Below are 24,452 nucleotides of genomic sequence, written 5' to 3'. Positions count from 1 at the left end.
CAGCACTTCAGCCGCCAGCACACAACCTTCTGTTTCAGTCTCTACCCGCACTCCCCTGGCCAATCTCAGTCTTTGATATTTATATGCCCCCGCACACATGCTACCTCTTTAGGGAAATGTAGGCCCTGACTGCCCTGCTCACCAGCTGAGTCCTGCTATACAGCATACAAGTTCCAGAGGGCTGGTTTGTCCATGTCAGTGACCCAGAATGGCAGACCACTGCCATCTAATGTCCATTTTATTGCAAGTAATCACATTTCAATGGGTTATGGGCATATGAAATATGATCATAGAAGAGGGGCAACGCAAGCTCATAAAATGTGAAAGTCACATCAGAAGTGATTTCCACATATTGTTGTAATGATATACTTTGGCAGATTATGATAATTGGAATGGTGCGGTTCTCTTTTCTGTAGGGGGACTTGTTTTCCTCCTAGAATGGAAAAATATGAATAGCCGTTCTCAAGGTATAATTTTGTCTTATTATATTTTATTTCTCTCTTATTTGTATATACATTTCATGATTTGTAGGTTTCCTAAAGGAAGGGTGCGAATTAATAAATGAAGCCTTAAATTTGTTTAACAACGTGTATGGTGCCATGCACGTAGAGATCTGTGCCTGCCTACGACTGCTTGCCCGACTCAACTATATCATGGGCGACTATACTGAGGTAAATGATAGTTCCTGATGCATCATTCCATGATACTTGTACTATACTACTTTCTGTTTAGGAGAAGCAAGTGTGTAAGTTTTATCCCTAAATGTTTATGCTGGGTGATACAGAATCTACTGTAATATGGCAGAACTTTACAAGACCTTACATGCCAGTAGTTGAACTAGATGGGTATGCTTATCCTTATGGGCATACAGGAAGCTGCATGGCAAGGAGATGCCTCTTGTGGTGCTGCCTGTTTATGTTTCTGGGTTGTAAAATGAGGTGAATAATAAGACTGTGGCTCAAATCACTTTTGTGAGTTCAGTACATATTTTGTTTACCTTGCACTGTATGCACCCAAATGCTGCATGTTCTGTTCCACGTCCATTTATCTCAGCTTAAATGCTGCACTGTGCTCATGTTCACAAAAGGATAAAGCTAAACACCATGTAGACTGTTAAATACACAGCTGATGTACAGCTCCTGTACCACTACCTCCTCCCTCCTAGATTGTAAGCTCAAAAGAGTAGGGCCCTCTAAACCCTCGTGTGCTGTTTGTTGTTGCTGTACTGTTTCATGTATTGTCCCCCCCCCCTCTATTGTACAGCGCTGAGCAAACACTTTGGCGCTATATAAGCTCGATGCAATAATAATATTACAGCGGGTAAAATAAGTATTGCACACGTCACCATTTTTCTCAATAAACAAGTTTTCTCAAGGTGCTACTGACATGAAAGTTTCACCACGTTGGTAAAAACGTATGCGATTCATACATATGAACAATCCAAAACAGAAGTTCAGAAATTAAGGTATGTGTAATAAAATGGAATGACACCGTGAAAAAAGTATCAAGAAAGCTAACTGAAATTTATTTAATACTTCCTATAAAATCCTTTGTTGATAATGACAGCTTCAAGACGCATCCTGCATGGAGACAGTGGTGTATTTGGGTTTTGTGCTGCCCTAGGCAACGCAAAAACCGTATGCCCACATGGACACCGACCAACACAACCCCCTCTTCCCCCTTCCGCGGAGAGAGAATCACATTGACCAACAACGAGCCTTCCACTACCCCCCCAGCGATAGAGAGACACTCATCTTCACAGCTCTGGAAATCCCTGGGAGCGAGAGCCAGGCTCTACATACACCATCACCCAGGCTGCAGCCTCTCTTGGATCCCACCTGGTTCCCATGATGCACATGCCCCTTCTTTCATCCCTTCTAGGGGGAGGTGATGCCCCTCTGAAAAATGCTGCCCTAGGAAAGCGCCTTGTTTGCCTTGTGGTAAATACACCTCTGCATGGAGAAACTGGTCGCATGCATTGCTCAGGTGTGATTTTGGTCCATTCTTATACAACAAGTCGTCAAAGCTTGAAGATTCCGTGGGCCTCTTCTATGAACTCTAATCTTTATTTCCTTCCAGAGATTTTCCATTTGATTCAAGTCAGGTGATTGGCTGGGCCATTATAGCAGCTTTATTTTCTTTCTTTGAAACCAATTGAGAGTTTCCTTATCTTTGTGTTTGGAATTATTGTCTTGCTGAAATGTCCACCCTCATTTCATCTTCATCATCCTGGCAGCAGATTTTTATCGAAAATGTCTACATTTTTACATTCATCCTCCCTTCATGATATGAAGTTTGCCAGTACCATATGCTGAAAAACAGCCCCACACCATGATCTTCCCACCTCCAAACCTCACTGGTGGTATGGTGTTTTTGGGGTGATGTACAGTGCCATTCGACCTCCAAACATGGTGTGCATTATGGTATCCAAAGAGTTCAACTTTGGGCTCATCTGAGCAGACTATATTCTCCCAGTATTTCACAGGTTTGTCTAAATGTTGTGCAACAAACATTAAACGAGCTTCAACATGATTTTAATTCAGCAATGGATTTTTTTGCCTGGTGAGCGTGCATACAGGCCATGGAGGTTGAGTGCATTTCTTATTGTACCTGCTAATTCCGAAGCTCTCCCTCCACAAGTATTCTTGGATCTTGGATAACTCTTCTGATAATGTTTTCAACAATAAGGTTGTAAAGGTCTTGAGAGAGAGCGCTTTGTTTTTTGTGTGACACCTTGGTAATGAATCACCTTTTTATCAGTTGAGACTAAACCACCTGATGATATTTTGCACTGACAAGGGGCAGGATTGCTTTGTAATTACTGATAGATTTCAGCCGGTGTCTTGGATTAGTATACCTTTTTGGACCTTCCTTTCTTCATGTGTTCAATACTTTTCCCCTGTGTCATTCCATTTTATTACACTTTACTTAATTTCTGAACTTTGTTTTGGTTTCTTGTATGTATGGATTGCATGGGTTGTTACCGACGTGGTAAAAATTTTGTCAATAGCACCTTTAGAAATATATTTACTGAGAAAAATGGTGACGTGTTCAATACATATTTTACCTAGCGTGTGTGTGTGTATATATGTATGTGTAAAATAAAAAAAAATATATATATATATATATATACATACATACATACATACACACACACTGTTTTTAACACCCAAAGCATTTGTAATTCTATAGAGTGATATTAGATATTATTATAGAGAGGTATTGTGATTTATACACATTTCTCACACTGCACATTCAGACAGGTAACATAATGAAGCAATGGTTTTTTCTGCTTCAACAGTTCCGCTTCCTACATTAATTCTGCCTCTAGGCTCCCCATTGGACAGTTGTTAGCATCATAAGCTCTGTTCATGAGCAGGGAGCATTATTGCTAAACCAGGAAGCCACAGTGTGATTTCAAGGACTAGCAAAAGTGTGTATCACAAGAATGGAATGACATCTTTTTATAGGTAAACTATAAATCCAGAACTTTTACAACTGTGTGTTTAGCCGTTTTCCTGGGTTCCAAACTTATTATACAATTTTTATCTATTTTAACGGAGACCAGTCACCAGTTTGTACTTACCCTAACAGAACATGGGGTTCTGTAAAACAGAATGGTGGGAGATGAGTGATTTCTATCCAAGTGCAATAGCTTGCTACAGGGTCCTGCCTTTCTACTTCGCTGTGTGTGGGGGGGGGGGAGTGAACGAAGGCATTTTGTTTTCAAGATTTTTCCAATGTAGCACAAAAATGTACCTCAAAATATTCACAGGATTTGTGAGAGTGTCTACTGCTTGATACTGTTATATAGGGAACATATGCCTACTCATACTGATGCACAAAACTGACCTGTGACCCCAGATTCCCCTGCTAAAAAATGTAAAATGGTTTGTTTTGTAGTATAAGAAGTTTGTTCTTTAGCATATGATTGTGTAAAGGTTCCTTTGTGTATTGTCTTTAAAGGCCTTAAGCAACCAGCAGAAAGCGGTTCTAATGAGTGAGAGAATACTGAGTATTGAACATCCCAGCACCATTCAGGAATATGTAAGTGTAACATAAAACCAGCCTCCTGGCCATCTTTTCCATTACCAGCCATCGTGTCATATTCTTTATTCGGTTGTGTTGGCTGACATTCATATATGTGTTTTGTTTTAGATGCATCTAGCACTGTACTGTTTCGCAAATAATCAGCTCTCCACTGCATTAAATCTGCTGTACAGGGCTCGTTACCTCATGCTGCTTGTGTTTGGAGAAGGGCATCCAGAAATGGCACTTTTAGATGTAAGTATAGCCTTCCATATACAGGATGAATTTTTGCTATTATGTGTTATTGTTTTAACTATCATTCCTCTTCTCTCTGAAATTCTGTTTCCTGTGCTGGAGCTTTCTTATGTAATGAAACCTAGGTGGAACAAGACAGAGGAGGAGATTTACTAAAACAGGAGAGTACAAAATCTGGTTCAGCTCTGCATAAAAACCAAATAGCTTCCAGGTTTTATTGTCAAATCTTAATTGAACAAGCTGAAGTTAGAAGCTGATTGGTTACTATTCGCAGCTGCATCAGATTGAGTGCTCCAGTTTTAGTAAATCTCCCCCAGATTGTCTCCAAATCATGTTTGTGATAACTTTGTGTAGTCTTATACAATTATTCCATAAAAGATAGAAGTCCAGCACTAGAACATCTTGAGATTAAAATTGCAGACTTTATTCAAGACATAAAAAGAAATCAATTACTGCAAAAGATTTACGCATTTCAGGCACCTGTATGGGAGTTAATCACATGACTAAGGCCCACACAGGTGGCTGATATGCATCAATCTTTTATAGAAATTGGTTCCTTTTTATGTCTTGATGGATTAAATTAAAGTCTGCCATTTTTATCTTAAGATGCTCTGGTGTCGGACTTCTATCTTTTATTGAATCATTGGACGGTATGTACAGTGTGTGTCCAGGCACAGACATCTGATCCTCATCCTTTTTTGTGTGGGATTTGGGTTGAAGGTCTACAACCTTTTTGTTTTTATAGATTTGTAAATTTTATTAATAAGCCAGATTTGTAATCTGTGTCTCTGCAGAGTAACATTGGCCTGGTGCTACACGGAGTAATGGAGTATGACCTAGCCCTGCGATTCCTGGAGAATGCTCTTACTATCAACTCCAAGTATCATGGAGCCAAGTCATTGAAGGTTGCACTCAGGTGATTGATCAGAGGAATTTCTCCCACATATATGAACAAACTGATGTTCCAAAAATACTTCTCTTAATCGTACAGTACAGGGCACAAGTAAAGTAATTCATGCATAGGCTTGTACCTTCAGGCGATTGGACAGTGGCACATTTTAGAGGACATGCCCTCTGGGCACCTACCCTATAACTCTACCACACTTCATGAGTCTTCAGTTTTGTGCTAGTGTCTGAAGGTGATGGACCTTTTCTCCTTCACAGAGAAAATCACCCTTAGCATAAAATATATGCAAACCCTCACTTTGTAAAACAACCCATTCAGTTTAAAATAGAAATGAAAGGCAAAACATTTGTGTATACATATAAAACATTATAAATACTAAGTGATCACATAACCTCTGCTATAAGTTGCATAAGGAGTTGAAACTGCAGTGCACTGATCTTCCCACTGTTCAGGGGGATGGGCATGTAAGTAGAAGTCTGATCATTGGAGGAGAGCAAGCAAAGTTTTCAGTACAGCCAGAATACTGACCACGTTGTGCTTTCATGCCTAGTATGGTCAGTTTTTAATAGGACAGCAGATAGACTGGCAGGAACACCAGGGATTTCACACAAAGGAAGAAATACAAAGAGAACAGGATGCTTTTTCATACAATTACATGAGATTGCAGGCACTTATGAGGAATATGAAATGTTGGGTTTACGTTTTCTTTAACTAGTTTATTTTTCTTTGTGTAGAAATGCCAACATAGAAGTAGTGTATTTGGATTGGCACAACTGCAATAAAACCTTGGGAGCACTACTCGAACCTCACGCTGTGGGGACGGCTTTTTCAGAGACTGCATTGCATCTCATTTCTTGGATAAAGCCTCTGCGCAGGGTGTCACACAGATGTTCCTCCTCAGCAGCCACCTTTGAGCGGGGCCTTAATTTGGTCTCGGTTTTGGAGTATTCTCCCTTTTGAATTTTTCTAATGGATTCCCTTAACGCTTCTTGCATGCAAGGTTGTCTTTTGGTTGCCATTACTTTGGCTCTCAGGGTTTCGGAGTTGGCTGTGCTTTCCTTCAAGGGAACCTTTCCTAGTTCTTCACCAGTATAATGTGGAGTTGAGGCTGTACAACATACAAAGCATAAGATAGTAAGGTGGATCACAAGGCATAACAACTCATATAGTATTTGTAATACAGAAAGCAAGCCTAGTATTGCATCAAAAAACAAATGGTGACAGAGTTTAGGATGTAGAGATATGATAAGGTGCACAATACACCCCTGTAACACCAAAAGAAATAAAGATGCGTGTTCCTCATCAAGCTGATCATACTTTGTACAGTGTTGAGCCTCTGGTGGTGAGCAGTGGACCCAGAAAAGGCCTATGCTGTCCCAGGGTATGCAGCGTATGTACAGAGGAAGCTAAGAAACTCCAGGCAAGCCATGATATGTCCTATGATCAATTTTCTAATTTAACTAAGGTAGTTTTTGTTCCACATGAATTGACATTGTGTTTCCATCTTTTTTTCCTAATTCTAAAAATTCTAAGGAGAAGGTGCTCAACTCTTTAGATGGTGTTCAAGGTGTTCGAGTTTATCTTAAGTCTTCTGCTTCCTTTTTGACAGTCTCATTCCCTGTTTCTTTTGCCTGAGGGTCCTCACAAGAGTCTAGCTGCTTCCTAATCCACTAGTCTGCTTTTTTATTTATTCCTATGGGTAGGCATATAATAAGGCTTACCTGTAGGTAAAGTAAATGGCTCCTAAACGTTAGGAGATATTTACTTTAATGGCAGCCAGTGATGTCACTGGCACATGCACACTGCATTCTGAATGCAGCATGCGCAGGAGTAATGTCATTGCGGCTCGGACATTCAAACGACCGGAGTACGCAAACCCAGAAAGAAGACTGGGTGAAGGTGGATGCCCTGTCAGTGGTCACAGCGTGCCACTGGAGGGTTTAATTTTAAGGCAAGTCTGGCACAATGTGCTAATATGCAATGCATACTAGAACATTGTGACAATATTTACTACCACTTTAAGGCCCATTCCACCAGGAGTGCCAGTGCTTCCAGGGCTATTCAGCATCAAGACTCTGTTCAAGTTTGTAAGGCTGCTACCTGGTCTTCTCTTCATATATTTACGAAGTTCTACCAGATTGATATTTATGCCTCCACTGAAGCCATTTAAGAGTCTTGTCGGCGACTTTCTAGTGGGGGGGGTTCCCCCTTTGCTGTTGGGGTTATCGCGTGTGTTTGCAGTGTTGCCCTTCTCTCATGTTTAGTGCTTTGGGACATCCCAAATAATCATACATATTCATGACTAAAAAATTTGAATTTTTGGTTTACCTATAATATTTTTTTTTTCTTTTTGGAGTACATCCCAGGGTACAGAGATCATTCCCTTCTAGTTTGTGTTCCCCATTGCTTGCTACCAAAACTGAGGCTCAGTCAAGCTTGGAGGGGTTACATCTTGGTGGGGATTCCTGCCTTTATTTGGCCAATGCCCATTTACCTGAAGATGCCAGCATAACCCAAGTAGTCATAAATAGTAACTCCTCTGTGTCCTAGGATGTACTCCAACAAACATTTTTTACAAGTAAACCAAAAAAATCCTCATTTTCTCACCAACCAGTAGATGAGCTTTAAAAAAAACCCTTGTTGACCTCCGTAGAGACACTGAAGCAATCCTCAAAGTTCAATTCATTGTCTTGGCAGCTCCTCTCACGCTGCACCCTCCTTCAAGAACATCTGTTATGTGTTTATATTAGAAAATGGAAGACCGCCAAGTTACTACTAAGAGGGGGGGAGCAGGGGGAGCTAAGCTAAGAGGACTTGAGATACTTAAGTGCTGAATTTTGAGGATGAATTGCCCTACAGTGCCTGGAGCTACCAAGGTTTGTAAGGACTTCCTTTTAATGCTCAATTATTGTTATTAAGAATTTTTATCTATCATGTCCATAACCAGGCCACAGGTACTTTTAAGTTACTGCTAAAGTGAAGGTGCAGTGTTTATTAATCTATAACAACCTTTCTACAAATGATCTGAGACCAGTCCAAGTGGAACGTGCTATATGTATTCATTAGATTTGATGTTTTCTGCTGCCTCAGGCAGTCGTTTATTTAAGGTTTTACACTGAATAAAGCCCAGTAGTTCTCAGTTGATTAAAGGCTTGTAAATCACTTAATCAGCCAGAGTGCTGGCAACTTTGCTGACTTCTTGCTATATGTTCAAGCAGTCTGTTTTTTGGTTAGCGATGCCCTTTGAACCACATAGTGTAACTTTTGCATACTTCAACACTGTGCCTCAAGTTGTACTTAATTCTACTTCGCTCCACAATAACACTTTAGGTCCATGCCTCGACACCATCTTCTGTAATAATACTAGCATTTTTTTTCCTTTTCTTTTGCACCCCCTGTTATATGTATATATGTGTGTATATATGTGCAGTTCGTTTCATATCTCCATTTTTATCTTAATGTTTAAAATGCTTTCTTTTCAGTCACCATCTTGTAGCACGAGTTTATGAAACTAAAGGGGAGTTTCGATCTGCCTTACAGCATGAGAAGGAGGGATACACAATATACAAAAACCAGGTCAGTAGTTGTAAATTACCCTGTATATTGTCTATATGGTAAGCTATTTAAAGGATAACTCTGTAGACCAAATGGTAATTTGGCACCATGCAGATATAGACTCTCTACTACAAGTAGCAAAGTACCTACTGATCCCTACAATGACAATTTGCACTTTTTTGCCTGTGTTGGGTTTTTGGCCTCCAGTGTCTCCAATCTTATACTTAGGTGAATGTGAGCAAGCTGGTTCTGCCTTAGCCTGGTCATTATCATCATTCTCTGTGGGCTGGCCTGAGTCAGACCTTACTGATTTGTCTTGTCACCTTGTAGACATAGTTCCTTGTAATAGAATCAGTGGTTCTGAAGGCTATAGACACTGTCAACAGGCTGTGCAGTGCAATGTTGGCATTGCACAAAATAACAGGTTTATCGTTCCTGTTATCAAAGCAACCCATATGTAACTATTAAAATATTCAGATTTTAAAGCCAATATACTGTTATCCTTTTTCCCAATGTGGTGGCATGATTACTGTATGTGATCTTGGCACCTAGTTTGCTTGAGGTGGTGTTTATGGCCGTGCTAGAAAAAAGTGAGATCAGAATTGCTGACTTTGCCATTACATTGGCTTGCTTTCTTGTGCTGTTTTTAAAGCCCATCGTCTAAAAATGTGCATTTTTTTCTCCATCCAGCTGGGGGAGCAGCATGAGAAGACCAAAGAAAGCTCCGAGTACTTGAAGTACCTGACCCAGCAGGCTGTAGCTTTACAGAGGACAATGAATGAGATTTACAAGAATGGATCCAGTGCCAACATAATGCCTCTCAAGGTGTGTGAACCATGTCTCCTGTGGATTTTACAGAAAGGCTTTCTGATTGTAGAAAACAATGAATGTTTGTCACAGTCTTGAAGACTGCTTTGTCTACAAAGTCAAGGAGCTTTAACAGCATTATTTCAAATTTGTTAGGTCACCTGAGCTCTATTTTGTCATTTAGTCATCTTGTTGTTTATAGAGTGACTTGAAAATTATTATATAATTATTATAAAGATAATTTATTGCCTTTCAATAGAAACTACTGCAAATGCGTTTATTTAGCAAAATTATTTGTTATGCAAAGTGCTGAAACCTCTAGCAATCAGATTGTTTACTTTAATCAGATCCATGTTAAAATGGTGTTACTGCCTAATTTACTATTGTACAGTCTCATCTGAGAACTTTGGAATAGCTGTGTTGGGATGAAAGAGGGATCTGCTAGGTTATAGAAAATATTTTCAAAAGTTTGTTTTATGCTGAACAAGCCAAGATATACGTTCTGCCCTACACTACCAATGGTTGACAGTAGGGGTACCTCCAAGTATGGTTTGCTTAATCACATAAGTAGGGAGTCTCCTGCAGTAAGCAGATGATATCACTCTTATGGCTAGTACACACATGGAGAAAATAGGACGAAAGAGCATCCGTTGTTTTTTGAATACTAGTTTCATGTCAAACCCAAGGGGAATTACGAACGGTACGAAAATGTATTCCACAGAATGCAATTTTCCCATACATGGCAACGTTCTATCATACAATAGGAAGTGATATGACTACATGTGACCTCTCTTGTAGCCATACAGATATACAGAGATATAATATGTTTTTTTCCCTTTTTGATTACATTTTTCAGTGTAAAAAATACTTGTTTTCGTTGCCTTTTCTTCCGGTTCGTTCTTTCGTTTCCGTTCATGTGCTGTCTTGTACACTTGAATTCTTTTTTACAAACACCATGCGAATTGCCCGATAATCATTAAATGTTATCTAAAGACAAAACTTTTCACTCATGTTCCTTTCGTTTGAACAGTCCTGATCGGCTGTTGGATGCTGTGTACTAATTGGTAGATTACCGAGCGATTGCTCGGATTGCAGTTATTTTCATACGATTTTCTCATGTGTACTGGGCATTATGTTCAGAATGAATTTTGGTTGCTTGGAGTTACTGCATTTTTGTTGTTTGCCATGTTGACATTAACCTGACCTGGCTGCCACAAGTGCAGACGCCTTTTAGCATCTGCACGTTGCTGTGTTTAATCTTTAGATTACTCCCAGTGTCCTGCTGGACACCTTTGAATTAACTTCTGCTGCCTTTCTTCTAGCTTGAAATGCTTGAGCAGGTGGAATTCTCTCCCCTTTTCTAATCAGAAGGAAAGAAACTCCTGAGCAGATGAATCCTGCCTTAATCCACCCAAAATATGGAACTTCTTTAAATAAATCCAAATAGGTCTCCATGATTCTGACTCCAACCTAATTATGTAACCTTGCAGTTCTGTATATAGATGTGTTTTTCTACAGAATTTGCCACCACAATTTCAGGACATTTCTTAAAGGAAATTTGTTGAAGATGAACACATTGCTGACCCCTCCTTTTGAAAGGATTCCTGGTTGTCATGCTGACCCTCCTGCTTTGTATTTGAGTTACTGACAAGAGACAAGCTTGGTGATTTTGGAGTTTGACTAATCTAGAACAAGCATACAAATGAGGAAAGTCAAAGTATTGACACCAGAGGGTCAGCATGAAAGGAGGTCAATGGTGGCAATTTGCATGTTTTTGTTACATTTACTTAAAATGTGATAGTTTTATGAGGAATGTAGCAGTGCTTTTTACTTTTTTTTTTTTCTTGTTTCCCTTTTTCAGTTCACAGCTCCCAGCATGGCCAGTGTCCTGGATCAGCTCAATATCATTAATGGAATCCTCTTCATTCCTCTCAGGTGCCTGACATTCTCAGTTACACCATTTATGTGAATCCATATGTAGCTCATAGAAATAATGGGAGGTGGCAATCATAGATGGGCTGAAGGAAGGATAGATATGCAGGGGAAGGAAATTTTTCCAGATGTTCACTGGGGAACAGAGCTGAGATATGATCCACTTCCCAAAGGAGTATAGAGACACTAGGAAAACCACGGATATTGCTTCCCTCATTGTGGGCTTATAATGTGCATCCCTAATTCCAAAAAGAAGATACACTATATTGCCAAAAGTATTGGGACACCCCTCCAAATCATTGGATTCAGGTGTTCCAATCACCTCCATGGCCACAGGTGTCTAAAATCAAGCACCTAAGCATGCAGACTGCTTCTACAAACATTTGTGAAAGAATGGGTCGCTCTCAGGAGCTTAGTGCATTAAAGTGTGGTACTGTAATAGGTTGCCACCTGTGCAATAAGTCCATCCATGAAATTTCCTTGCTATTAATATTCCACGGTCAACTATTAGTGGTATTATAACAAAGTGGAAGCAACTGGGAACAACAGCAACTCAGCCATAAAGTGGTAGGCCACGTAAAATGACAAAGCAGGGTCAGCACATGCTGAAGCGCACAGTGCGCAGAAGTTGCCAACTATCTGCAGAGTCAATAGCTAAAGACCTCCAAACTATGTGTGGCATTCAGATTAGCACATAGAGAGCTTCATGGAATGGGTTTCCATAGCTGAGCAGCTGCATCCAAGCCTTACATCACTAAGTGCAATTTAAAAGTGTCGAAGCCACTGGACTCTAGAGCAGTGGAGATGTGTTCTCTGTAGTGACGAATCACACTTCTCTATCTGGCAATCCGATGGATGTTTCTGGGTTAGGCATTTTCCAGGAGAACAGTACTTGCCTGACTGCATTTTGCCAAATGTAAAGTTTGGTGGAGGGGGGATTATGGTGTGGGGTCGTTCTTCAGGGGTTGGGCTTGGCCCCTTAGTTCCAGTGAAGGGAAGTCTTAAGGCATCAGCATACCAAGACATTTTGGACAATTTAATGCTCCCACCGTTGTGGGAACAGTTTGGGGATGGCCTGTTCCTGTTCCAACATGACTGCGCACCAGTGCACAAAGCAAGATCCATAAAGACATGGATGAGCGAGTTTCGGGTGGTGGAACTTGAGTGGCCTGCACTGAGTCCTGACCTCAACCCAATAGAATACCTTTGGGATGAATTAGAGTGGAGACTGCAAGCCAGGTCTTCTTCCCGACATCAGTGCCTGACCTCACAAATGCACTTCTGGAAGAATGGTCAAACATTCTCATAGACAAACTCCTAAGCCTTGTGGACAGCCTTCCCAGAAGAGTTGAAGCTGTTGTAGCTGCAAAGGGTGGGCCAACTCAGTATTGAACCCTACGAACTAAGACTGGGATGCCATTAAAGTTCATGTGCGTGTAAACACAGACGCCCTAATACTTTTGGCAATATAGTGTATATCCAGGTTTTAGAATAGCATATGCTCAGACAAGAATGTGACGACATTCCTCTCCCAAAACTCCAGCAACTGGTCTCCTCAGATCCCATATATTTACAGAGTGTTGTTAAAACAAGAGGGGATGCTGCACTGCTTTAAGAAAAAGAGAGGAAGGCGCCTCTAAGTGTAGTATTGACAATTTATTTAGTAAACAATGGATAAATTGCACTTACAAGATAAATAGTTAAAAGGACTCATTATGTGTTAATTAGATCAAGGTGGGACATCCAGCAGCAAACTCTGTCTATAAGATCAGAAAGTAGAGTCCAGGATGTGCCTGTGCATCAAAAGGAAGCTAGGAAAGCAGAGTTGGATGTAGGAGGTGAAGGGGGCTGTAATGCATTTCGGAGCATGCTTTATAGGCTCCTTCTTCAGACCAGAGCCCCAGTAGAACCCTGACATTTTTATAGTGTGAAGGGAATGGGAGGGAGGCAAGTAGTTCCTGGGTCCTAAGGACCTACATGTTTTCCTGCATCGTACAGGAATTAATACAGGTATAAAAAAAGATATAAAAAGAGAAATAAAAACACACGAGAGAATAGCTCTAATGCTTTTGGGTTAAAAAGTATACGAGTGTGTATGTATACATATAATAACATATATCTAAAATTGAGTATTCGAAAGAAGGGAAATAGAAAATGACAAATTAAATCTAAAAATAAATAGAACAATGGCGGTGAAAATAAATGTTAATAATAATGAATAAATCAATGAGATAATGAAAATGGTAGATTATTGTACCATAAATAAAAAATAGAAATAAATATAAAAGCAAGATTAAAAACAAAGTCAGTGGATTTATCGTGGCATTCAAGGAAATGTCTCTATAAGGCGCTGGTGCTCACCAAAACGTTTACGAAGGGTATGTGTGGTTCTACCCACATAGTTCAGACCACAAGGACAAATTAGACAATAGGCCACGTATTCAGAAGAGCATTTGTAAAATTCCTTAATCAGATATGATAACCCTTTGACAGTGAACTCCTTTTGTCCATGATGAATAAACTGGCATGTCTTACATAAGGGTTTTTTGCACTGATACATACCAACAATAGGGGAAAGGGTGAGAGGAACTGTGTTCTTTCGCTTATTTTTAAGTTTGCTGGGTGATATTTTCCCTTTAAATTGGGAGTTTCATATCAGATTAACCACTTGCCTACCAGGCACTTATACCCCCTTCCTTACCAGGCCAATTTTCAGCTTTCAGCGCTGCCGCACTTTGATTGACAATTGCGCGGTCATGCAAAATTGTACCCATATGAAATTTGATCATTTTTTTCTCACAAATAGAGCTTTCTTTTGGTGGTATTTAATCGCCACTGGGCACTTTATTTTTTGCGCTATAAATTAAAAAAGTGCAAAAAATTTGAAAAAAAAAAAAAAAGTTTCTTTGTTTCTATTATAAAATTTTTCAAACAGGTATTTTTTCTCCTTCACTGATGTGCGTTGATGAGGCAGCACTGATGGGCACTTATAGGCGGCACTGATGGGCACTGATAGGCAGCACTAAAGGGCACTGATAGGCAGTACTAATGAGGTGGCACGGATAGGCGGCACTGATAGGCAGCACTAATGAGGTGACACTGATGATGGGTACTGATAGATGGCACTGACTGGCATCACTGCTGGGCACTGACTGGCGGCACTGACTGGCGGCACTGACTGGCAGCACTGCTGGGCTGCACTGGTGGGTGGCACTGGTGGGCAGCACTGGTGGGTGGCACTGGTGGGCAGCACTGGTGGGTGGGCACTGGTGGGTGGCACTGGTGGGCACAGGTGGGTGGCACTGGTGGGCACAGGTGGGTGGGCACAGGTAGGTGGCACTTCTGGGCACAGGTAGGTGGCACTTCTGGGCACAGGTAGGTGGCACTTCTGGGCACAGGTGTGTGACACTGCAGAGTGGCACAGGTGTGTGACACTGCAGAGTGGCACAGGTGTGTGACACTGCAGAGTGGCACAGGTGTGTGACACTGCAGAGTGGCACAGGTGTGTGACACTGCAGAGTGGCACAGGTGTGTGACACTGCAGAGTGGCACAGGTGGGTGACACTGCAGAGTGGCACAGGTGGGTGACACTGCAGAGTGGCACAGGTGGGTGACACTGCAGAGTGGCACAGGTGGGTGACACTGCAGAGTGGCACAGGTGGGTGACACTGCAGAGTGGCACAGGTGGGTGCACTGCTTGGCACAGGTGGGTGCTCTGCTGGGCACAGGTGGGCGGAGCTAGTGGGCGCACTGCTGGGCACAGGTGGGCGGAGCTAGTGGGCGCACTGCTGGGCACAGGTGGGCGGAACTTGTGGGTGGCACTGCTGGGCACCGATCATCAGGGCACTGATCATCAGTGGCCCTGATGATCGGTGCCGATCCTCGCTCTGAGAACTGCCGGTTCTCGGCAGTACTTTCCTCACGATCTGACAGCGTGAGGAAAGTGCAGCCGAGAACCGGCACTTGCATTTCCCTGTGATCAGCGTGTCATTGGACACCGCTGATCACGTGGTAAAAGGCCGGTATGATCGGCCTTTTACCACATCTCGTGATCAGCTGTGTCCGTAGGACACAGCGATCACGGAGATCGCCGGGTGCGCGCCCCCTGGGGCGCGCAGGAGAGCGCGTTCTAGGGGGACGTCATATGACGTCCACTCATAACTGGCCGGCCGCAGTTTAGCCGTCATTCGGCTATCTGCGGTCGGCAACTGGTTAAGGAATTTTACACATGCTCTTCTGAATACGTGGTCTGTTGTCTCATTTGTCCTTGTGGTCTGAACTATGTGGGTAGAATCACACATACCCTTCGTAAACGTTTTGGCGAGCACAGGCGCATCCTGGACTATACTTCCTGATCTTATAAACAGTTTGCTGCTGGATGTCCCACCTTGATCTAATTAACACACGATGAGTCTTAACTATTTATCTTGTAAGTGCAATTTATCCATTGTTTACTAAATAAATTGTCAATACTGCACTTAGAGGCGCCTTCCTCTCTTTTTCTTGTTACTGCATTAGAGCCTTGCTTCCACTCTAAGAGCTGCCTCAGTGTTACTGCTCCCATCCATCCATCCCTGATATCCATCTGGCACCTTTATCCTACAGCTACAGAGGTTGGGCTCCAACAAGCGCGCCCTATATAATATACATACACTGTTTTAAGCCCTATCCCAACTTTTTGGAATTAGGATTGTACTTTTCCAGATTTTTGTTGCTCTGTCTCAACTTAATTGAGATGTATTGCTGCCATCAATTTCAAAATTACCTTATTTTTTTCTTAAAATGGTACATTTTCTTAATTTAAACATTTGATATGATTTCTATTGTGAGTAAAATATGGGTTTATGAGATTTGCAGATAATTGCATTTTGTTTTTATGCAGATTGTACACGGTGTCCCGACTCTTTTTTTTGGAATTGGGGTGTATCTTTTTTTTTTTTTTTTTTTTTTTATTGAACAGAATAGGGAAGGGTTTACCTGTTGGGTTTTTTTTGCCATCTATGTCCCATTGGGAAGAATTCCCTTTAACAACTGTCCTGTACATACAACAGGGAGTGAGGAAAAAAAATCTCAAAGTGAGGTAAAGCCACTAATTAAAGATTTACTCCCTGTACTGGTGAAAACTCAATATTTTGGATTTTTTCCTCACTTTCATTTCTAGTGGCCATGGTCACTGGGGCAAAGAGAATAAATCTAAGCGGGGACACAGCCAAAGAAAAAAGAAAAACTGGCAGGGGTGCTAGCACCACACCAATATAAAAAAAAAGTATTGACCTTGGTTTATATACACTTGAAGGGTTGGTGTGCACTCAAAAGCAATTAAAATGCAATATTTTTCCCTGCTTTTAAAGAAATACAGCTTGAATTTGAAATGTTTAGAAGAACTTTGGTGACTTAATAATATATTTAGTAATATAAATTCACATACAGTGCCTTGAAAAAGTATGCATACCCCTTGAAATTTTCCACATTTTGTTATGTTACAACCAAAAACGTAAATGGATTTTATGTGATGGATCGGCATATACAGTTGTGTTCAAAATAATAGCAGTGTGTTGAAAAAAGTGAATAAAGCTCAAAATCCTTCTAATAGCTTTTATTTCCATACACACAAATGCATTGGGAACACTACACATTCTATTCCAAATCAAAAGATGAAGAAAAATATATCAAATTTGTGGTGGTCCTCTAAAAATATTGAAGAAAAGTGAATATTAGACTGTTCAAAAAAATAGCAGTGTTTGTATTCGTCTTTACAAACTCAAACATTCACTATATAAACTGAAAAATGTTTGAAGATTTTGCTTTCCTTTGAATCACTTAATTAATATTTAGTTGTATAAGCACTGTTTGTGAGAACTGCTGTACATCTGTGTTGCATGGAGTCAACCAACTTCTGGCACCTGTGAACAGGTATTCCAGCCCAGGATGATTGGACTACATTCCACAGTTCTTCTCTATTTCTTGGTTTTGCCTGAGAAACTGCATTTTTTATGTCACCCCACAAGTTTTCTATTGGATTAAGATCCGGGGATTGCGCTGGCCACTCCATATTGTCAATCTTGTTGGTCTGGAACCAAGATGTTGCACGTTTACTGGTGTGTTTGGGGTCATTGTCTTGTTGGAACACCCATTTCAAGGGCATTTCCTCTTCAGCATAAGGCAGCATGACCTCTTCAAGTATTCTGATGTATTCAAACTGATCCATGATCCCTGGTATGCGATAAATAGGCCCAACACCGTAGTATGAGGAACATCCCCATATCATGATGCTTGCGCAACCATGCTTCACTGTCTTCACAGTGTACTGTGGCTTGAATTCAGTGTTTGGGGGTCGTCTGACAAACTGTCTCCGGCCACTAGACCCAAAAAGAACAATCTTACTTTCATCAGTCCACAAAATGTTGCGCCATTTCTCTTTAGGCCAGTCAATGTGCTCTTTGGCAAATTGTAACCTCTTCAGCACATGTCTTTTTTTCAACAGCGGGACTTTGCGGGAGCTTCTTGCAAATAGCTTGGCTTAACATAGGCGTCTTCTAATTGTAACAGTACTCACAGGTAACTTTAGACCTTCTTTGATCTTCCCGGAGCTGATTGTTGGCTGAGTCCTTGCCATTTTGGCTATTCTTCTATCCATTCGAATGGTAGTTTTTCGCTTTCTTCCACGTCTTTCAGGTTTTGGTTGCCATTTTAAAGCATTTGCGATCATTTTAGCTGAGCAGCCTATCATTTTCTGCACTTCTTTATATGTTTTTCCCTCTCCAATCAACTTTTTAATCAAGGTACGCTGTTCTTCTGAAAAATGTCTGGAATGACCCATTTTCCTCAGAATTTCAGAGAGAAATGCACTGTAACCAGCATGTACAAGATTTGCTGCCTTCCTTCCTTAAATAAGGGCAATAATTGCCACCTGTTTTTCAAAGCATGAATGACCTCACTAATAGAACTCCACACTGCTATTATTTTGAACATGCCCCTTTCAATTAGTGATTCAATTACACAGAATCAGCAGCATGCATGTCATGACTGTTAGGTCTGTTGGATTTCTATTACTCTACTACACCTGCTAGTAAATTATTTGCCATGTAGATATATCATTTCTACCAAAAACAGTGATTGATCAGGTTAGTGATGTCTGACTGCTATTATTTTGAACACAACTGTAATTGTCAAGTGGAAGTAAAATGATAGTTTTCAAAATGTTTTACAACTATCTGGAAAGTGTGGCATTCATTTGTGTTCAGCACACTTTACTCTGATACCCCTAACTAAAATCTAGTGGAACCAATTGCCTTTAGAAGTCACCTAATTAGTAAATAGAGTCTACCTGTGTGTAATTTAATCTCCGTATAAATACAGCTTTTCTGTGAAGCCCTCAGAGGTTTGTTAGAGAACATTAGTGAACACACAGCATCTTGAAGGCCAAGGAACACACCAGACAGGTCAGGGATAAAGTTGTGAGGAAGTTTAAAGCAGGGTTTGGTTATAAAAAAAAATATCCCAAGCTTTGAACATCTTACGGAGCACTGTTCAATCCATAATGCCTAAATGGAAAGAGTATGGCACAACTGCAAACCTATAAGGACATGGCTGTCCATCTAAACTGACAGGCCAGGCAAGGAGAGCATTAATCAGAGAAGCAGCCGAGAGGCCTATGGTAACTCTGGAGGAGCTGCAGAGATCCGCAGCTCAGGTGGGAGAATCTGTCCACAGGACAACTATTAGTCATGCGCTCCACAAATCTGGTCTTTATGGAAGAGTGACAAGAAGAAAGCCATTGTTGAAAGAAAGCCAAAAGAAGTCACGTTTGCATTTTGGGAGAAGCCATGTGAGGGGGGACAGCAAACATGTGGAAGAAGGTGCTCTGGTCAGATGAGACCAAAATTGAACTCTGGCCTAAAAGCAAACCACTATGTGTGGTGAAAAACTAACACTGCACATCACCCTGAACACACCATCCCCACCGTGAAACATGGTGGTGGCAGCATCATGTTGTGGGGTTGTTTTTCTTCAGCAGGGAGAGGGAAGCTGATCAAAGTCGATGGGAAGATGGATGGAGCCGAATACAGGACACTCTTAGAAGAAAACCTGTTTGTCTGCAAAAGACTTGAGACTGGGGTGGAGGTTCACCTTCCAGTAGGACAATGACCATAAACATACAGCCAGAGTTACAATGGAATGGTTTAGATCAAAGTATATTCATGTGTTAGAATGGCCCAGTCATAGTCGAGACCTAAATCCAATTGAGAATCTGTGGCAAAACTTTGAAAATTGCTGTTCACAGACGCTCTCCATCCAATCTGACAGAGCTTGAACTATTTTGCAAAGAAGAATAGACAAAAATGTCACTCTCTAGATGTGCAAAGCTGGTAGAGACATCTCCAAAAAGACTTGCAGCTGTAATTGCAGCGAAAGGTGGTTCTACAAAGTATTGACTCATGGCAGCGGAGTACAAATGCACACCACACTTTTTAGTTATTTAATTGTAAAAAAAATTTGAAAACCATTTTACCATTTTCCTTCCACTTCACAATTATGTGCCTCTTTGTGTTGGTCTATCACCTAAAAAACATTCATGTTTTTGGTTGTAACATGACAAAATGTGGAACATTTCAAGTGGTATGAATACTTTTTCAAGGCACTGTAGCTGTAAATGCAAGTAAACACTGCAATGACTAATGTACAAAAGCACATGACACCTAAAACAGATAAATGCAGATTTCACCTGTAGGCTTTTCCTTTCTGACATTGTTATTGTCATTATAGTCAAAAGGACCTGGAGAATTTGAAAGCTGAAGTCCAGCGACGTCAGCAGTTACAAGAAGCCATCAAAGGAGCCGATAATCAGGAAGAAAAAGAATTAACAGAAGCAAGCAAAGCTAGCACTGATACAGATGAGACTGTCCAGACTCAAAGCTCTGCCTAGCCCTGATCCCTGTTCTTCTCTCTACTCTAACACACTGTATAGAAGATTAACCCCCTGGGGGGAGGTTGTCACCAAGGCATGTAGATGTAAAAAGGAAAAAAAAAAACAAATACAAAAGGACATGGTTGCAATTTTATTGCACAGATACACATGCTAATCATATACAAAGCAAATATTGATCTGTGAATCATCAGTGTAAAGGCTCTCAGTGGGCTTCTGTCTGCTGCAATGAGGCCCTTCCGTCCCTAAGTGACTGCTCATGGGAGATTTGGGGCTCCTTTCAGCCCAGGTTGGGACTTCAATGTCTGTATGTTGGTGTGTGTTTGGAAAAGTCCATTTCTTCATTTTATGGTTTAACTTTAAAGGTATGGCTCTGTTTTAAAGGTGAGTGAACTTTTCTCAGGTCGTTTCTTAAAGTAGATGTGCAAAAGAGCCCCTGTAAGTTATTAGAAGACAGACTCCTAAACTCCGGGCCATGGTGCTGTGTTCTGAGCCAAATGATGCAGCTCACATCCCCAGACCTAAGCCATACACAACATGGGAAAACAAGCCCCTACACCATAATTCCACAGCACATTTAGATGAAAAGACATGGATGTTGTATTTTTCCTGGGACAGTTCTTTTAATTTAGGGGATGAAATGGTAATTTTGTTTTTCAGGTTTTTTTTTTTTATTGAAGACTTTCATGTTTTATATATCTGTTATAGTGTTCCTCTTTATTTTTAATGGTGATACTGTGATACATTATCACATAGGACTGCATCATTTGAGCGTTGTTTTGTTTTTTTGTTTTTTTTTTGTTTTTCAAATGCTTTCCAGATTATAAATCCCTCTTCAGATCCAAAGATACTAAACAACATACATCCATTCTTCTGTCACCCACAGACAAGTACCCGAATGTAAATGCAGATTATGGTCACTGTGCTGTATTTTTGGTGAAAAATACAATGCTTACAGCAATGATACTTTGTCTCACACAAGCTTCTATTCACCCCCTTTGTGAAAGACTAGACTGACTATGGGCATGTGTCCTTAGAAGGTGCTTCCTACATATCACCATTATTTCTTTATTGGCTTCTTCTCGAATAAGTGTTTCTCTCATTGTACACCCTCCTGCAGTTCAAAAGAATCTATGGACCATTGTGTGGTAATTTAATTAATGAAACCCCAGTCGGACTACTTCAGGAGCATATACATTTCCTCTATATTATGAATTTCTGCTTTTATTAGGGCTCTAAAGTTGTTTGGTCATTTGGGTAAATAAAGCAGCATTTGATTGTAGCTCCCATCTTCATACTCAACTTTGTCAAACCTCAGATTTCGATTTCTTTTTTTTTTTGTACTAACGTAAGAATTTAGTGTTCTCTCGTGTTCTAAGTCTGCTCCATCCCATGAGGCGAAAAGTCAAATCTTTTTATTGGGTAGGCTAATTATTTAACCTTTTGGTTTATTTAGGCTTCCATGAATTTGCACACTGAAAGGATTGTGGATTACAGCAAATTACAGTTATTAAATAGTCTGAGGTCAGGTCCAGTAATGGTTCCTGTAGAATGGAAGTAGTATATACGTTGGCGCTATGGAGGGACAGAGATGACATTTAAACCTTTCTTGCGGAGCTTGGCAGGAGATTAAACTTGCCAATCTATGAAATTGATGTTAATCTTGATCTAACCAAGACTTTAGTTTTCCTAAAAGTGTTATAAGGATCATATTTTATTTCTTTTAAGTTATGTTTTTTCCCATGTGTTTTCCAGCCAATCGTTAGATCTTGAGTTATATATTTTTATTTTTTAGTTCTTTTGATTTTTTTTTTTTTTTTTTTAAATGACCTGCACTGCAAGAGAGTTTAAAGCCAATTCAGTTGTGGCTAACTTGTATTAGGGATCAGAACTTCTCACCGCTAGGCTGCCATTATATGCTTTCTGTCACCAGTGGATCAGGACAGAGCTTAGTGGGAGCCCAACAATTACTGCTATCCTCTGATCCTCATCTGTCATCATTGAAATGCTGCTCTATACTATTTCATGGTAATTCTTTTGGACAAAATAACCTGTACTTTACCAAACCATGATACATAAAATCGCTGTTGTCATTTGTCCTAAACATCATGTTCCTAAAATCTGAGAATTTTATCATTTAATAAATTAATGACAATGCATTATTTTGCTGCGTTTTTATTTTTATTTCAGTAAAAATGCATGAAGGTTGAAAGTTTAGATGTCTGTTTTGCTCCCTTTTGTTTTGTTTGTGGAAAATATCTTCTCCCTTCCTTTCCTGGTGATGTCCACTGTATTACTGTAGACTTTCCTGGTCCTGCATTTTTTATGTAAAACTTTAGAAAATTTGCAGGGTGCTAGTAATACTGTTCCTGGTTGTACAGCAGATTTTCTATCAAAACATACAGTGAGTATACTGCAGTGGGTGGAGGGGATTGTTGCATCTCAGGAATGTTGCTCCAGAGCCCCTGAGCAGCAGTAAAGCTTTAGTCTGTCAGTTGATAAGCCTGTATATTTTCCACACAGTGCTAATTTTTAATGCGCTTTAGTACACTTATTTTTAATATTTTTCATAGCTATACGCACAAAAGGGGCCAGCCTTAAGTAATATAGCAGGACTTAATTTTATGACTAAAGTTCCTTTTTAATAGTATATGTGCTTCAAAGGGTAATTTGGGATAGTACACAGTGATTTGCTTCTTGGACTACTTCCCACAGAAGAAAAGCTGGAGAAAAGCAATAAGGTAGCACAGACTAATGATGTGCAATAAACCAAGGCATCCAGGAATCCTGTGCTGGCTGTATGGGCGCCCTAGCTCTACACATATGAGGTGCCATTTTGTACTGTTTAGAGAATAAATCTGAAATTGCAGTATAGCAAATTTGATCTGCAGGAGAAAATGGAACATTCTCTAATTGGTGTCTTGCTTGCTGTGGTGAGATTACTTTGGCAAATAGAAGGCTGAAGGACAGTACCAAATATTGGAGAATGGTGTGGTAACTACAGATTATTCACAAATGAGTGGAAACATCCTTATAAGTCATTCTACTCCACTCTATTGAGGTTTAGCTGTTTGTTAATATTATACAGATGACGCATAGACAGTCTGCAGTAGCTATTTAACTTTAAAATTATCAATGTGTGTATATAGAAGGTTAAACATTCATCAAAAATGCATTTGTATGATACATTGAATGTGTTTATTGAGTTTTAGATATAGGCATTACAGCACTGTATACAAAATGTAGTGCAATTTGAACCCAGGTAGGTAGTCAAGGTGACATGTACAATGCATTATCAATAAAATATAGACTTATTGGGTTGAAGATGGTCCAGTCACGTTGACTCAGCAAAGAGCATATAACAGTTATTACAGTTAAGTCAACCAGACAGTCTCAGTTAAGGAGGAAAAAAAGTATCTGGGGAGGAGGTTCTGTGGACAGATCTGCCAGCTCCTCAGTTATCTGCTAGAGGTGTCAGTTAAACCTTGTATGCAGGAAAGGGATATCCATGGCCTCCAAATTGCATGGACTTCCTGTATGCTGTAAATTTTGCTTGGATTTTTTTTTATGAATGAGTACAGTGTGGATTCTGGATGTGATTGAGAGTGAGGGGGACTGCCAAGCATTTGTAAAGACTTATCACTAATTTGAAAGTGTTTTTATGTAGTCCTGGGGGTTTGAGAGTCTTCTGGTTAGGACGTAAGTTCCTCCACTGCCAAGACATTGGTGGAGCAAGATTTAGTAGTTTTCCAGATTTGGGCCCAATTAGCAGCACCCAACTCTTTCTAAATCTGCTTATCATCAGTGTGTGAGAAGATGGTTGCTGTGACATCATGGGCATCTTAAGTTGTGTATAGAGAAAGGAGATCAGACCAAAGGCATGTGATTCTGAAGCACATTTTGATTCAAAGGATGTGAGTCCTATGGGGTATCGTATATTAGATTGTATTACCGGTAAGTGTTTTATCTGTAGGTATTGGAAAACCCACTGCATGATGGCTATTTTTCTTGCTGCTGTTGTGCAAAAGGTTTTGAAAATGT

General features: G+C 40.4%; 1 protein-coding gene across 2 annotated transcripts in view; it reads left to right on the top strand.

Moving 5' to 3' along the window:
• CLUH (CLUH binding protein of NUMT mRNA) overlaps positions 1–22,570 on the top strand; it is a 103,935-nt gene extending 81,365 nt beyond the window's left edge. For both annotated transcript variants that reach the window (XM_089683774.1, XM_089683773.1), the window contains exons 19-26: positions 532–671; positions 3,967–4,047; positions 4,159–4,284; positions 5,079–5,200; positions 8,674–8,767; positions 9,437–9,571; positions 11,415–11,488; positions 20,252–22,570. In XM_089683774.1, the coding sequence (XP_089539900.1) occupies positions 532–671; positions 3,967–4,047; positions 4,159–4,284; positions 5,079–5,200; positions 8,674–8,767; positions 9,437–9,571; positions 11,415–11,488; positions 20,252–20,411 (932 nt within the window). In that variant the 3' untranslated portion in view covers positions 20,412–22,570. The remainder of the gene's footprint in view (positions 1–531; positions 672–3,966; positions 4,048–4,158; positions 4,285–5,078; positions 5,201–8,673; positions 8,768–9,436; positions 9,572–11,414; positions 11,489–20,251) is intronic.
• Positions 22,571–24,452: the final 1,882 nt, after the last annotated feature.

This window comes from Staurois parvus, unplaced genomic scaffold (genome assembly GCF_062004578.1).
Source record: "Staurois parvus isolate SC_StPar_1 unplaced genomic scaffold, SC_StPar_1.0 ptg000321l, whole genome shotgun sequence".
NCBI classification, from domain to species: domain Eukaryota; kingdom Metazoa; phylum Chordata; class Amphibia; order Anura; family Ranidae; genus Staurois; species Staurois parvus.
The sequence above is the reverse complement of the archived record's forward strand: the minus strand, read 5'-3'. Positions and strand labels throughout refer to the sequence as shown.